Source organism: Octopus bimaculoides, chromosome 5, assembly GCF_046866305.1.
Source record: "Octopus bimaculoides isolate indiv1 chromosome 5, ASM4686630v1, whole genome shotgun sequence".
Taxonomy (NCBI): domain Eukaryota; kingdom Metazoa; phylum Mollusca; class Cephalopoda; order Octopoda; family Octopodidae; genus Octopus; species Octopus bimaculoides.
The window spans coordinates 77,353,951-77,371,450 of record NC_142932.1 but is presented as its reverse complement, the minus strand read 5'-3'; the positions used below and the strand labels follow the sequence as shown (position 1 = coordinate 77,371,450).

The window sequence follows — 17,500 nt, the reverse complement described above, 5'->3', positions numbered from 1 at the left end:
TATATATATATATATATATATATACATATATATACATATATACACATACACATACACACACACACACACATACATACTACATATATGCATGTGTGTATGTATGCATAATCATCTTCCTAGGCTTATGTCAGTGCTGTAATCTCATGCTCACAAAATCTTTAGGAATTATATAATAGACGCTTTACTATTACGGCACAGGTGTGCATTATACAGTTGTGATTTTGAAAGAATTCACTATGTATATATATATATATATATATATATACCTGCATCTGTCTATCAATATAGATAGATGTAGATAGATAGATAGACAGGTAGATGCATATGCGTTTGTATGTACACTCATACACACACACATACACATATCGATATATATGTATGCATATTCTTCTTTTAATCTTCTTTTACACATTGCAGTCGTTTGACAGCGACCATGCTGGAGCACTGCCTAAAAGGCTTTTTGTCGAAGACATATTTATTATATGCAAATAAGTGTATATATGTGTATGTTTAGATATATATGTGTGTGTGTGTGTGTGTGTGCCAGGGTTTATTATATGTATGCACTTATTGATATATAAATTCATATACACATATACATGCATATATATTTGTGTGCGTGCGCTCGTGCGCGCGTGTGAGTATGCACCTCAGCGCGTGTCTAAGCATGTACAACTCGATAAACAAATATACGCACTAAAAGAAACATCCTACGCGTGCAAAGGTCAGCGAATGTATATATTTTGGTATTATATATATATATATATATATATATATATATATATATATATATATATATATGTATGTATGTATATGTATGTGTATGTATGTATGTGTATATATATGTAGAGATATATAATCAAGTATGTAGTTATGTGTAACTTTAAAATTGCGCGTGAACATTTGTCTGCACACACATACACACATTTATATAATATGATATAATGTGAATACACACACATGCACGCGCAGACAAACTCATAAGCATACACATAAAAATATATGTTTGAAGCTGTCTTATTTCTGTGAGAAGGGATACCTGTACTATATATGTATATGCATGTATAAGTGAGTGTGTGTGTGAGTGTGTATACATACATTCATACGTACGTAGTACATACAGACACACTATATACGTATACACCCCCCCCCCCCATATATATATATATATATATATATATATATATATATAAAGGAAAAGATAGACAGACAGTGAAACTGATACAAGAACAGATAGACAGATAAATGGGTAGATAGATAGATAGATAGATAGATAGATAGATAGATAGATAGATAGATAGATAGATAGATAGATAGATAGATAGATAGATAGACGGATAGATAGATAAGTACATAGACAGACATAAAAGAGAATTGTTGAATTATAGGATCTGTATTAACCAATAAAGCAAAAATTAAGTTTAATGAACTAAACCAAAATATAATTAAAAGAAAGAAGTGTTAGTAACACTAGTAGTTGTAGTAGCAGCAGCAGCAGTCTGTGGTTGTGGTGTTGGTGGTGGTGGTTATAGCAATAATTAGTACGTTATCATCGTTATTATTATTATTATTATTGTTATTATCACATAAAGGCAACAAAAAATAAGAAAAGTAATGTGTTTGATTTTGTATACGTATGTTCAGTATGTGATTATGTGATTGTGTAAAATGTGTGCTTGTGTGTGAATTGTGTTGTGTATGTGTGATGTGTAACAGTGTATTCGATGTGTGCGTGGTGTGTGTGTGTGTAATGTGTGTGGTTTGTGTGATTGTGTGTGTGATGTGTGTGGTTTGTGTGATTGTGTATGGTGGATGTCAGTGTGTGTATGACTATAATTTTCTGTGTGTGATTGACTGTTTGTATGTATGACTTTGTGTGCTTGTGTGTATAGTGTGTGTGTGTGTGTGTGTGTGTGTGTGTGTGTGTGTGTGTGTGATTGTATGTAGATGTATATCATACACAATATGCGGTGCGTAGATGTGTATGACTGTATGACAATGCGTGCTTCTGTGTGTATGTATGATTTTGTGTCTGAGTGGTATGCATGTATTAATGTGTGAACAAGTGTCATACGCAAAATGCAGCGCGCGTGTGTGTGTGTATGTATGATTGTATGTATGTGTATGCGTATATGAATGATTGTGCGTGTGTGAATATGTGAACGTATGTCGCACACACATTATGTAGTGTATATTTATGTATGCGTATATATGTGCGTGTGACTGTACGAGTTTGTGATTGTGATTTTGTGTGTTGAGTGTGTGTGTGTACGTGTGTACGTGTGTGCTTGTGTACAACTTTATATGAACGTGTGTCACAGCAATGTGCAGTATGTATATGTATGTATGACTGTGTGTTTATGTATGAATGCGTATGTACGTATGTATGTATGTATCTATCTATGTGTGCATGTGTATGTGTGACGGTGTGTGTATATCTATATGTTCGTATGTTTATGTGTATGAGTATGTAAGACTCTCTGTATGAATGTGTGTATATATAAGTATGATTGTGCGTGTATGTATGTGTATGATTGTGCGTGTATGTATGTGCATGAATGACTGTACGTATGTATATATGTATGTATGTATGTGTTTGTGAGTGTATGCGTGCGTGTACGTGTGTCACCGACGAAATACCAATATATATATATATATATATATATATATATATATATATATATATATATATATATATATATATATATATATATATATATATATATATATATATATATATATGTATATATATAGTATGGAAGATTATAAGCGTTGCGGAAGAAGCTAGTCGTTTTGTTTCATTCAATTGATTCCTACCTGGTCTTTGACGAAGTTTTTTTTTGCTGGTCGATCCAATATGTGGCAGGGACATTAGAAGGATATGCACTAGACACAGACTGGCTGTTGGTAACGTCAACCACATTTCTAGTTCAGACCGACCGCGCCAACTACACTCAAAACACGACCTTCCAATCAAACCTTGCAATCTAACACCCCTTGCCACCTTCCCCCCTCTCTCTCTCATCTCTCTCTCGTTTTCCTCTCTTCCTCCATATCGTTCTCCCTCTTTCTTTCTCTCTCTCTCTCTCTCTCTCTCTCATTCTCACACTGTCTCTCTCTCGTGTCACACAATCTCTCTCTCTCTTTCTATCTCTCGCTCTCTCGTTTAATTTTTTTTTCGTTCATCATCTCACTTTTCTTTCTCGATCTTGTTTTTATTCTTTATTTACTTCTTTCTTCCATTCATTTTTTTTTGTCGCTTTTCTCTTGTTTTTCTGTCATCTTTTTTCTCATCACACTTTTCTCTCCACAATAAACTTCGTTATTCTTTCTTTCTTTCTTCTTCTTCTTCTTCTTCTTCTTCTTCTTCTTCTTCTTCTTCTTCTTCTTTCTTTTTCTTCTTCTTCTTCTTCTTTCTTTTTCTTCTTCTTCTTTTTCTTCTTCTTTTTCTTCAACAAATCTTTCTTTCCCCCTCCCCTTCTACATTTTCCTTTTTGGTGTTGTTGTTGCTGTTGTTGTTGTTGTTGTTGGTGTTGTTGTTGTTGTTGTTGTTGTTGTTCTTCTTCTTCTTCTTCTTCTTCTTGTTCTTCTTCTTTCTTCTTCTCCTTCGTCTTTTTCTTCTTCTTCTTCTTCTTCTTCTTCTTCTTCTTCTCCTCCTTCTCCTCCGTTCTTCTTCTTCTTCTTCTTCTTCTTCTTCTTCTTCTTCTCCTTCTCCTCCGTTCTTCTTCTTCTTCTTCTTCTTCTTCTTCTTCTTTCTTCCATTCATATTTTTTCTTTTTTGTCATCTTTTTTCTCATAACACTTCTCTCTCGACTATAAACTTCATTCTTTGTTTGTTTGTTTGTTTGTTTGTTTGTTTCTTCTTCTTCTTCTTCTTCTTCTTCTTCTTCTTCTTCTTCTTCTTCTTCTTCTTCTTCTTCTTCTTGATTTCTGTCGTTCTTCGTCTTTCCTTCTCTATTCTCACTCTACTTTTTTCCCTCACTTACCTCCCCTAGTAATATCTCCCCTCTACTCCTCTCGTCTTAATAATTCTTTCTTTCCGTTTCATCTCATTCTCCCGCCACTCTTTTATTCACTTCTCTAAAATCTTCATTTTCTTCTTTCACCTTCTCTCTCTGTTCATTCTCTCTGTTTCCACCTTCTCTCTCTACCTCTTCATTTTCTCATCCTTTCTTCGTTTCTTTCTCTTCTCTTTCCTCATTTTTTTTCACTTCTCTTTCTTCTATTATCTTCGTTTTCCTTCTTTCCCTCCTCTCTTAATTCTCATTTTCATTTTCCTTCTTTCCATTTACCTTCTCTTCTCTTTCTTTATTCATATTCTTTCTTTCCTTCTTCCCCTTCTTTCTTTCCCCATTCATTCTTTCTTTCCTTCTTTCTCTTCCTATTCTCTCATTATTCATTCTCTCCCGTGCTGTCCACTTCCTCATTCATTCGTCCCTCTTTCTTTTCCTTTACTTTCTCTCTTTCTCATTCATTCTCTCTTTTTCTTTCCCCTCTCTTCTCTTTACTCGTTTATTCTCTCTATCTTTCCTTCTTTCCCCTCCTCCTCTCTTTTTCATTCATTCTTTCTTTCATTCTTTCCCTTCCTCTTCCATTCTCTCTCTTTCTTTCCTCTTCTCTCTCTTTCTTTCCTCTTCTCTCTCTTTCTTTCCTCTTCTCTCTCTTTCTTTCCTCTTCTCTCTCTTTCCTCTTCTCTCTCTTTCTTTCCTCTTCTCTCTCTTTCTTTCCTCTTCTCTCTCTTTCTTTCCTCTTCTCTCTCTTTCTTTCCTCTTCTCTCTCTTTCTTTCCCCTTCTCTCTCTTTCTTTCCCCTTCTCTCTCTTTCTTTCCTTTTCTCTCCCTCATTCATTCTCTCCCTCTTTCTTCCACTTCCTTTACCTTCTCTCTTTCCTCATTCATTCTCTCTCTTTCCTTCTTTTCCTTTACCTTCTCTCTTTCCTTCTTTCTCTCTCCCCCTCACTCTCTCTTGGCCCTCTCCAACTTACAGTTCACTTCATTTTCTCACATTCTCTACTTTTCACCTCCTTCACATCTCACGTATCACTTTTACCCTATCATTCCCCTTCCATTTCATCTTCCTACACACTTTTTCTTATAAAACTCATTCCTCCTCTTTATTAAATTTTACATTATTTTCCTCTCAAACTATCGACTCACCTCTTCACTCCATTATTCTCCTTCTCCAAGCTGACCGAATCCTTTTCTACTCTAAGCCCAAGACCCGAAATTTTTTGGGGAGGGAGTCAGTCGATTAGATCGACCCCAGTACGCAACTGGTACTTAATTTATCGATCCCGAAAGGATGAAACGCAAAGTCGACCTCGGCGAAATTTGAACTCAGAACGAACGTAAAGACAGACGAAATACCGCTAAGCACTTCGCCCGGCGTGTTAACGTTTCTGCCAGCTCGCCGCCTTAACAAGCTGACAGAATCATTACTGCAACAGGCAAAATGCTTAGTGCCATTTTTTCCGATCTTTACGTTCCGCGTTCGAAATCCGTCAAGGCTGACTTAGCCGTTCATCCTTTCATGATCAATAAAATAAGTAGCGGTTGTGTGTGCTTGTGTGTGGGTCCTGCTGTGTGTGTTTGTGTGATTGTTTGACGTGTGTCTGAGTGTGTGTAATGTGTGTGTGGGTCTGGAATATGTGTGTGTGCGTGTGTGTGTGTGTGTGGCTTGTGTGATTATGCGTGGTAGGTGTCAGTATGTGCACGAATAATTGTGTGTGTGTGTGTGTGTGATTGATGCCAGGCCTTGAGCCTGTTTTAGAAAAATACTTTATTTCTCTATTGAAGTTGCTAAAATGTCGCAGGAAAGGATCGCATGACGGATTCTTCAAAACGAGCCAACCAGCCACCTGCAGGAGACTGTGGGGCAGACCAAGAACGAGATAACGCATGTTTAAGGATGGTTGCTTCTTATAGGAATCTTTGGATGTGGTGCTTGAAGATTCTACACCCGTGACCCGTCCAGGAGTAATGGGCAGGGACGCAGGATGTATGGATGGATAGAATCGCTGGAACAGCAGAGATCACCAAACAAACTATCTTGTTTTATATAGTTATGACCCATTACTTTCTCAGTTCAAGCCCAGCGGAAGTCATCGTTAGTTTTATTTCTTTTGAGGATCGATAAATTAGAATGCCGATTAAAATCAAGAGTTGAAATAAGCAACTGTTTCCCACACGCCCTTATAACACACATTTGGGGCGTTAAGGAAATATTGGTTTTAAATTTTGGTACAAGGCCAGAAAGTTCGGGGCAGGTGGTAAGTCAATTACATCGATCTCAGGACTCAGTTGGTTCTTATTTTATTGGCTTCGATAGGGGATTTTATCTTAAAGCGTTCACTCGTTACAAGGTCCTTAGACCGCCGAAAACGTAAGAGCTACTAGAATAAAATGGACGCTAGACAGAAGTCAATAGTTGAGGATGTACATTAGGCTTAAAAAGCAGGAGGTCATATTGAAGAGGAAAACAAGACTGTGGAAGGGAATTCCAAAGTTCAGAGGTGAGAGGGAAGAAGGGGGGATGAAAGGCAAAGTCGACTTCGCCGGAATTTGAACTCAGACGAAATGCCGCTAAGCATTTTACTCGGCATGCTAATGATTCTGCTAGCTCACCGCCTTGTTTTGTGGGAAATATTGACTTCAAATGTTAACACAAGGCCAGCAATTTCAGGGAGTAGTAAGTTGATTACATCGACTCCAGTGCTCAACTGGTACAATTTTATCGATTCCGAAAAAATAAAAGGCAAAGTCAACCTCGGCAGAATCTGAACTCAGAACGTAAAGACGGACGAAATGCCGCTAATTATTTTACGATTCTGCCAGCTTGCCATGTTACTTTGTGGAAATATTAGAAATAATTTAAGTTTTCAAAATCGGCGTTTTATGTAGTTCAGAAGTTTCTGTATCTGACAAAATTAATTGTAGTATTTTAGTCATGGCTGCTTAAATTCTAAGTTCAAGTCCTACCAAGATTGATTTTATGTTTCACTTGTCTGGAATTTAATAAAACAAGGTACCTGTTAAATCTTGGGGCTGGTGACGCCATGGTTCAATGTTTTAGATCTTTATTTTGTCTACAGTTTACTTGTATTTTGTCATTCTGTTTTAAAAAGCATTTTTCTTTTTTTTCCTTCTGAAAATTTCTTGTCTTTAAGGGTATCGCGAAAGACTTGTTTGGAGGCTCGACTTTCCCAGTTCTTTTACAGGGCTAACACAGACCGAAGGACAGCTGCAATAAGTCTGCGAATCTGAGAGAGGAATGTGCTGCATAAAATCATAAACAACTGATCGTTCTGTATTTTCTTTTAACCAAAGTCAGGAACTTTTCAGCACGTCTCATATTCATCTAATCTATTAAAAATACCCATAATATGCGATCATGTTCATTTAGTGTTAAAAGAAACACTATATGTAGATGTCTTTAGTATCAAGTGCACAAAACACACGAAAGCAAGAAAAGTGGTTATTGTTACAAAAAATTTAGCATTGTGGCATTGTGGCGTTGATGAAAAACTTTAACCATATCCCTTCTTAAAAGGTTTTTAGAATTCAATAAAAATTATGCGCCGTTTAGTGACTCGTACTTCAATTATATTATGCACACAACAAATTTTGGTGTGTTATGATAATCCTTTACAATAAAAAAGTAATAATCAGGAAATATTTGATATAGCTACGGGGAACTACGAGGTGGTGGTTGATCTCTGCCGTGGCAACACAATAAATACTGTTAGGAGTGAGTTCATGGACAAATCGAAAGAAAATTATGAGATTTATTTGGAAATTGCATAAAAAACGAATCTAAGTACAACTTTTATGTGTGTGTGTGTTTATATATATATATATATATATATATATATATATATGTATGTATGTATGTATGTATGTATGCATGTGTGTGTGCGTGTATGTATGTATGTATTTTGTAGTAACATAACGTAAAAAAGCATTATCTTAATACAAAAATCCAAACATTTCTCCATCTCTCCGGAATCCTTAAAACCTTATTTAATAAATTTAGTAATCAACCTCACCCTTCGACAAGGAACCCTTATCGTTTAACCATACTACACGTTATTGCAATGGTGACCCAAAAGAGAGTGACTTCAAAAATAGAATACATTACGTACGTAACGACACGAATGTTCATAATGACAAAATTATGATACAAAGTATTCTACGTTATAGAACCTCCTATTAATACGTTACATATTAGAACAAGACTAATATAATGCAAAAACTAAAACAGAAATATTTCATGGTATAATGAACCCTGAAGTTCAAAAGTTTCTTCCAACGTTACCAGAATTTTAAAATCCTAATAAGTTTCCTTAAGTCCTGCAGATAAACTTTCTACGGTAAACTACTAGGTCTTTAATTGACATAACGTTAAGGTGAGCTAGAGTTACACCAAAATTTTTGATGTTTCTGTTGACAGAAAAAAAAACAAGAGAAAACCTTGCAGTACGAATATATTAAACACTTCTTCTCTGGAGAGTTACAACTCAAATATCTGAGCTCTTAATAGTATATATATTTAAAGGTCTTGTTAGGCTTTTTACAAATAATGGTAAAAAGAAAATAGTTATGGCTTATAGACGATTCTTGCATATTCAAAATCTACGGTATATATTTTCACACGCGTTATGATGACACACACGCATAAACATATATATATATATATATATATATATATATACATATATACATAAATAAATTATATATATATATGTATATACATACATACTAAGAATACAGACATACAGACATAAACACACACACACAGGTACACATATATACATGTATGGGAGTTCCTTTAGCTGGAAGAACTACTATAGGTGAGAAACAGGCGTACATGCGAAGCGTTTAGCTTCTTAGTTTAATTATATGATTTATTATGATAGCCTGCATTTAGTCTTTGTCAGTGTTTGTAGGGTGTGTCATTGGAGTAGTTTTAAAACATATACGCACACACGCGCGCACACACACATGTACTCACAGACACTCATACACTCACATATACACATGTGGGTAAGGATACATATATATGTATACACACAGGTATATGCTGTAAGTATTTATGTATAGTAACATGCCTACAACAATGCATCCGTAAAACTCATTCTGATAAATATATTGTACGTATAGATGAAGAGAGAGAGAGGGTGAAAGAGAGTGAGAGAAAGAGAGAGCTTTAGGTGTTTTCGCTCAATAAGCACTCACAACGCCCGGTTTGGGAATCGAAACCGCAATCCTATGACCGCGAGTCCGCTGCCCTAACCACTGGACCATTGCGCCCCCACTAGACATGCTATGTGATGTATGTTGTATAAAACTTGCATTGTGGGTATACATGATACAACACTTGAAATGAAAGGACACGATGTCGATCTTTCCTAGGTGGGTATCTAATAGAGAACATGAAGGAGTAGAGATAGGATTTAAGATCTGCAGTCTGTGTATTCGCTCTAATTATAGGTTTGCATTTATAGCTGTAATTATTGATGTGTTCAGTTACGTTAAGTGCTATTAACCGAAGTAAATTTGGTAAGTTAGTCGTTTCTAAAAGACATTAAGAGATTCTGCCATTAAACTCTGTTATAGAAATTTGATCCATTAAGTGAGACAAAATGACATGCAAGGTCAGTATTTATGTGATCCGGTTGGGTCCGTTGTTAGTGTGAATATTCAGGAAGGCGCCGAATTTGTGATTCTCTTCGCGACTTTTTAGGAATAAACTAAAACAGAGAGTGAAAAACATACATACGTACATACATATTTATATATATGTATGTATATACATACATACATATATGTATATATACTCACACACACAAACACTCACACACATATGTAAGCATATATGTGCGTCATGTATGTAAAGATATATATATAAATATATATATATATATAGTATATACATTAGAAAGTTATTAAAGTTATGGCGGTTATAGAGTGACCATTAGTTTCGCACCTTTAAATATGTATGTATGTATGTATGTATGCATGTATGTATGTATATATGAGGCTGGGTGGCAAAGCCTGGCTATGAAGGAGTGATGTTAGAGGCGTGAAATCTTGCATGCATTCATTTCGGCTTTGCTTATTAAAAACTGCATCGTACCTTTCAGGTAAACCGGCATACAACTATTCAAAGAAGACTTCAAAGGTAACTAGTAACGACGTTTCTTGAAAATGGACAAAATTTGGCATCGTGGTGCTATCAAAAACCAGCAGAAAAAGTGTTCATCTCCCAACGAAATTCTTGGGTACACGTTTGTTACATTAGGGGATGACGTTCCAACTTTATCAGCTGGGCAAAAGTGGGCAGTTGAGTTAAGGAGGGGAACGGAGTCTTGAAGATGTCTCAAGGTCTGGCAGGATTTGAACTAAGAATATAAAGACGGACAAAATGTCGTGACGCATTTTGTCCGGCTTGCTAACAGATCTGCTATAATACTTTCTATTATAAGCACAAAACCTGAAATGTTAGGGGAGGTGTCCGGTCGATTATATCAACACCCTAACCATGCGATATATGTGTGTGTATATATATATATATATATATATATATATATATATATATATATATATATATATATATATATATATATGCATATATGCATATATATATGTATGTATTTATACATACATACATACACACATATGCATATATGTGTGTGTGTGTATATATATATATATATATATAAAGATATATATTATATTATTTCGCTTAGGCATAGCGAGTCTAATAACCAGATGTTAGAACTTAATTTACATATGTTTCAGAACAAAGCGTCAGTCGAGTACAGAGCAGTAATAAGAAATTATGCCATGAAGTTCATGACATATCTTATTCCCTACTCATTTTTATTTCTGGTATATATATATATATATATATATATATATATATATATATATATATATATATATATATATATATATATATATATATATATATATGTATGTATGTATGTATGTATGTATGTATGTATGTCACTATTCAGTTTTATTTCAAGATTTCTTGCCAATAAAGAGCCGGTTTCTAACCTAGATTCATGGTTCCTTCATTGAAATTTCAACAGCATGAACAGGGTATGTATGTATGTATATATGTATGTATGTACGTACGTACGCATGTATGTATATTCCAATGGTTAGTTGTGTTATTGGCGCAATTAGTGCTGTTAGTAAATGCTTAATAATTATTCTTACAAACTGGAGCTTTACACAAAGAGAGACATGCAAATCGTACTTTTAAAATTAAATTTGTAAATTGAAGCGCTCCAGATTATAAGAATTGATAATGTTACTCCCCTCATATATGATATAGTCACTAAGTCTAACCCCAATTTAACAAGCTAAACCCACTGAGGTAACGATTTCTTTTCCGACTAAACTCAATGGATTTCACTCTATTCGGTCTTACAGTAGACCCCTGTGCATGAAAGAATCTTGAATCCAAGAAAAATGGGGTGTAAGTGGTGGTCCGAGTGGATAAAACTTAATTCGTATAAATAAGAGTTTGATTCGTGTTTTATGAGATGATTGGCCGTGAGGAGTAAACGCAACATTTTTGACGTATTCAGTTATTGTTGTTTTGTTCCTTCTTCGAAGAGAGAGAGAGAGAGAGAGAGAGAGAGAGAGAGAGAGAGAGAGAGAGAGAGAGAGAGAGAGAGAGAGAGAGAGAGCGAGAGAGAGATGGGGCATAAAAAGAGAAGAAAATTTTGAGGGGAATAGGAAGAAAGAGGTCATCAGCACAAAAATTAGCTCCTGTTGCCAAAGGATTTGAACCTACAGAGTGTCCCAGAATTAACTATCTACTTCAATGATAAAGCAGAGAATTTTATGTTTATTACTTAATTATGATATCAGAACAAATGGATTAATAAATCTTGCGTCAGAGCTTTAGTGGAAATTTTCAACGTGTGCTCCGTCTATATCCTTGCAAATTTCAAATCTATCCTCAGCGTTGCGAAATACATATTCAACTATTTCAGGAGTTCTCTCCTGCACTGCCAACTGAATGCGTCCGTTAAGTTTAGCTAAGCTGTTGCTCCATCCTGGGGATGGAAACAGGAAAAAATGATTGCAACCAAATTGAAAAAAACATGTCATAGACAAATAAACGGGATCCAACAGGAATGAAAATACAATTATAAAAAAAAAAATTATAAAAATTATAAACAAAATAAAAGAATTTATACACTTATAGTAGTAGTAGTAGGATATCTTGGCAAACAGACCCCTCTGGAGACACACCATCAAAACGGGTTCAGCGGACTTCGAGAAAGCCCGAGTCGCAAGAGCTGAACTCAAGAGACGGGAGAGAAAGCAGCGCCTTCTCCTTCCCAAACCAACCCCTTCTATCCCTTGTCCACAATGTCCCCGTATGTTTCATGCAACCCTTGGATTGCGGAGCCATCTGCGGTTCAAACACCCAGGAAAATGAACTGGATTGCAAGCTCGGAAACACGAGACGCAGCCAACTACTACTACTACTACTACTACTACTACTACTACTACTACTACTACTACTACTACTACTACTACTAAATAAAAGTGAGTTTTTAAAAATTTGTCCGATTACACTGAAATAGATAGTTAATTCTGGGACACGCTGAGATAGTCCATACAGTGGAAACACCTTTCCTCACCTGCTCCAAAGAAGGCCAATGTAGCTTCATCTGCAGGGAGGGTGATGACTGCAGTTGTTTGGGTTACAAAAGGAATTGTATTTATTGATTATCCTCAAAAATACCACACCATCAGTTTCGTAACTGCTGAGGCAGTAAGGAAAAGCTATCAATACCAAACACCCACTTTTATAGCTTGGAAGCTTAGCTTAAATTTTACAAAAATGAGCTAAGAGAAATAACTCGGAGTAGTCAGTGGCATGTATATGAATACCGTAGACAAAAATACAGGTCTTCAGACAATAAGCCTGCACTTTTCGTTATTGGCATGTCAACCCTTGATTTATAAGATTATCTTCTCTTCTCATATGAAGCCGGTCTTAATTGCCATTTATAATTATGACACATCCCTTTGAAGCAAAGATAATTTTAATAAAACAAGAACTACTACTACTACTACTACTACTACTACTACTACTACTACTACTACTACTACTACGACGACGACGACGACGACGACGACGACGACAACAACAACAACAACAACAACAACAACAACAACAATAATGAAATAATAATAATAGACGCAAATAGGCCAGACATCATACTGAAAGACTTCAGACAAAAATCATGCCTCCTCATTGATATGACTGTCCCAATTGATATAAACGTATCTGTCAAGACCTGCCAAAAACTGAGCAAATATAAAGATCTTGAAATAGAAATTAGCAAAATGTGGAATCTGAAGACGAAAACAATACCTATTGTCATAGGTGCCCTGGGAATGACAGCGAAACGGGCTGATTACTACCTAGCTCAGATACCAGGAAACCCCAAAATGGCTGAAGTTCAAAAGATAGTGCTCATGGGAACTGCCCATATCCTACGTCAAATACTGTCTATGTGATCTCAAATTTTAAAGCAAACACATAATTTTCTTATGGTTTATTAAACATTCACTTGAACAAAACTGTACAAATCCAAATATATGGTACCCTAGGCATAATACCTACATGAACCTCTAACTTGTTGTCTCTTGAGGTCTCTGGGTGAGACTTGGATCCAACTTGTACAAATGCAAAACAAAAGTCAAACATAAAATAATAAACTATAAGAAAATTATGTGTTTGCTTTAAAATTTGAGATCACATAGACAGTATTTTACGTAGGATATGGGCAGTTCCCATGAGCACTATCTTTTGAACTTCAGCCATTTTGGGGTTTCCTGGTATCTGAGCTAGGTAGTAATCAGCCCGTTTCGCTGTCATTCCCAGGGCACCTATGATAATAGGTATTGTTTTCGTTAAAGAAACTAGTATGAATGAACGCGACAATGGCTGAAAATTAAAGAAACTAGTATGAATGAACGCGACACTCTCCCCAAAATTCGCAATTCTAACCAAAACCTGAAAATAATTGGTAAAATCCGCCTTGCACTTAAGGATATAATTTCAGCTAATGATGTTGATATTACAGATCTCAACCACCTGTACTATGCATCCGCAAGAATCTCAACGATTCTATGTGGTGAAAAGATTAGAAAAAGACAACACTCCCACAAAAAGCCTTCTTGGCAAGAACGCATTCAACACCAAATTAAGCTGCTTAGATCTGACATAGAATGTTTGAAAAACCTTAAATTTGACAAGAGTATCAAACCTACAAAGACCCAAAAACTAAAGAAAAAATATAACATGAAAACCATAGTTGACATTGATGCCACCATAGAAACCATCAAGCAAAAGGTATGTGCTAAAGCTGCCCGCATAGCAAGGTATGAAAAGCGTGTTAAATTCTTCCGAGATAATAACATGTTCAAAAATAACCCCAAAAATTTCTACAGGAAGATAGGGAAAACACCAGTAACAATAAAGTCTGTCCCATCAAAAGAAGAAGTGCAAGAATTTTGGAATAAAATCTGGGCAGAAGATAAAACACACAATGAAAAGGCCCCTTGGATTGATAGAATAGCTACAGACCTAGACTCCTTAGAGGAGCAAAAGTGGGAGGGGGTCAGGGTAGAAGATATAAGATCTGCTCTCAGGAGGTCAAGCAAATGGAAGTCTCCAGGAAAGGATAAAATTCCTAACTTCTGGTTGAATGCCTTCCCAGAAAGCCATGAACTGCTAACAAAACTTTACAACGATGTTTTGCAAAATCCTAGTTTGATGCCCTCTTGGCTAGTTAATGGTTTAACATTCCTGCTTCCAAAAAATGAGGAAACAAACGAACCAAAAAATTATCGCCCCATAACCTGCTTAACAACAATGTATAAGACGCTAACATCTGTCCTAACCGAGTACACCTATAGTTTTTTAATAGAAAGTAGCATATTCCCTAATGAGCAAAAGGGATGTAAACGTGGATCTTATGGTTGTAAAGATCAGCTACTCATCAATAAGATGATCTTAGAAGATTGTCACAAGCGACACAAAAACTTGTCAATAGCCTGGATAGACTATAAAAAGGCCTTTGATAGCCTACCACATAGCTGGATTAGGAAATGTCTGGAAATGTATAAAATAGCTTCTACTCTGCGAAACTTTTTATCTGTAAGTATGAGATCATGGAGAACCACACTGATGTTGAACAATGACAATGAATCTCTAAATGCTGGAGATGTAAGAATTTCATGTGGCATTTTCCAGGGTGACTCACTATCACCACTCCTCTTCTGTCTAGCCCTAATACCGCTCTCAAAATTGCTCAATGATGCACAGTATGGTTATAAAATATTTGATAAAAATATAAATCATCTCATTTACATGGATGATTTAAAGCTCTTTGCAAAAAATGACCAACAACTCAAAGGCCTACTAGCGATTGTTAAACAATTCAGTGATGACATCAGGATGCAATTTGGCCTTGATAAATGTGCAAAAGCTATCTTTATCAAAGGAAAAATGACAAATACATCTAATGTGAACCTTGACCAGCAAAATGTCATAAAAGAGTTAGAACCAGCGGAGAGCTACAAATACCTAGGGGTAATTGAAGGGGACAATATCAAGCACTCAGTGATGAGGGAAAGGATCAGAAGAGAATGTTATCGCAGGGTGAGAGCAATACTGAAGACAGAGCTGAACGCGAGAAACAGGATCGAAGCGATCAATGCTCTAGCCATACCAGTCGTGACTTACAGTTTCAACATCGTTAACTGGTCAATTACTGAAATATGTAATGTTGACAGAAAAATACGAAAACTGTTGACAATGCATAGAATGCACCACCCTAAGGCAGATATAGAACGTCTTTATCTGCCAAGAAAAGAGGGAGGTCGAGGACTACTACAGCTGGCATTATCAATGAAGGTAGCCACAATTGGCCTAGACACCTATATGAAAAACTCTGAGGACTGGATGCTAAAACTTGTCTTAAAATATGAAAGCAAGAAAGCATCTTACTCAGTAACAAAACAGGCAAAGGAATATCTAAGTGAATTCCAATTGCAACAAATTCAAGAATTAGACGAACTAGAAACACCTACAGAAAAAGCTAAGCGCTTGAAAACCCGTGCTAAAATTGCTGCCTTAGCTATTATGACTGAAAAATGGCATGGAAAACCTCTCAATGGCAAATACCCAAAGAGAGCGAATAATGCAGATATTGACAAAGCCCTTACCCACCAATGGTTAATGGCCTCTGGATTGAAATCAGAAACAGAGGGGTTTATCATAGCAGCCCAAGATCAATGCCTACCTACAAAGAACTACCAGGCCAACATATTAAAGAACGGCAGCTCCCCATTATGTCGTATATGCCAACAACAAGATGAGACCATCGATCATGTTGTCTCCATGTGCAGTCTGCTTGCGCCTACAGAGTATCTCAACAGGCATGATAGAGCTGCACAATATATTCACTGGGTAATATGCAAAAACCTGGACTTGCCCCATGATAAAAACTGGTGGGAACACAAACCACCCCCAGTACTTGAAAATGATCACATTGCACTCCTCTGGAACTTCACCATTCAAACTGACAGAAAGATAGACGCAAATAGGCCAGACATCATACTGAAAGACTTCAGACAAAAATCATGCCTCCTCATTGATATGACTGTCCCAATTGATATAAACGTATCTGTCAAGACCTACCAAAAACTGAGCAAATATAAAGATCTTGAAATAGAAATTAGCAAAATGTGGAATCTGAAGACGAAAACAATACCTATTGTCATAGGTGCCCTGGGAATGACAGCGAAACGGGCTGATTACTACCTAGCTCAGATACCAGGAAACCCCAAAATGGCTGAAGTCCAAAAGATAGTGCTCATGGGAACTGCCCATATCCTACGTAAAATACTGTCTATGTGATCTCAAATTTTAAAGCAAACATAATTTTCTTATGGTTTCTTAAACATTCACTTGAACAAAACTGTACAAATCCAGATATATGGTACCCTAGGCATAACACCTACATGAACTTCTAACTTGTTGTCTCTTGAGGTCTCTGGGTGAGACTTGGATCCAACTTGTACAAATGCAAAACAAAAGTCAAACATAAAATAATAATAATAATAATAATAATAATAATGATTATTATTATTATTAAGGCGAGTTGGCAGATTAGATATTGAAAATATCAGTGACTGCTATCACGGATGTTATCGTTGTTACGTTATTCTTTTTCAAACCAATGATTCTTTTAATTACTATCTTCATTGGAGGAACTTAACGTATTCTTTAAATTGTCATTATCAGCATGTAATTGAATTTGTAGTTTTCTTTACCGTACATATAGGCTAATAAAATTCTCTCTCGACCGATCTTTCTTAATAAAGATGAACACTAAATCAACAACAAATAGTATTAAAAAAGGAGCAATTATCAATTAGAAAGGTTCCTTTCTGTTT

General features: G+C 36.0%; 1 protein-coding gene across 7 annotated transcripts in view; it reads right to left on the bottom strand.

Annotated features, from left to right (window-relative positions):
• LOC106877418 (signal peptide, CUB and EGF-like domain-containing protein 1) overlaps positions 1-17,500 on the bottom strand; it is a 381,546-nt gene that overhangs the window by 134,441 nt on the left and 229,605 nt on the right. Inside the window, exon 1 of one of the 7 annotated variants that reach the window (XM_089352472.1) lies at positions 2,818-3,157. The exons of 5 other annotated variants lie outside the window; for them this stretch is intronic. In XM_089352472.1, coding sequence (XP_089208598.1) covers positions 2,818-3,025 — 208 coding nt within the window. In that variant the 5' untranslated portion in view covers positions 3,026-3,157. Of the gene's footprint in view, positions 1-2,817; positions 3,158-17,500 lie in introns of those variants that run through there. One more of the 7 variants, XM_089352473.1, reaches the window with a different exon arrangement.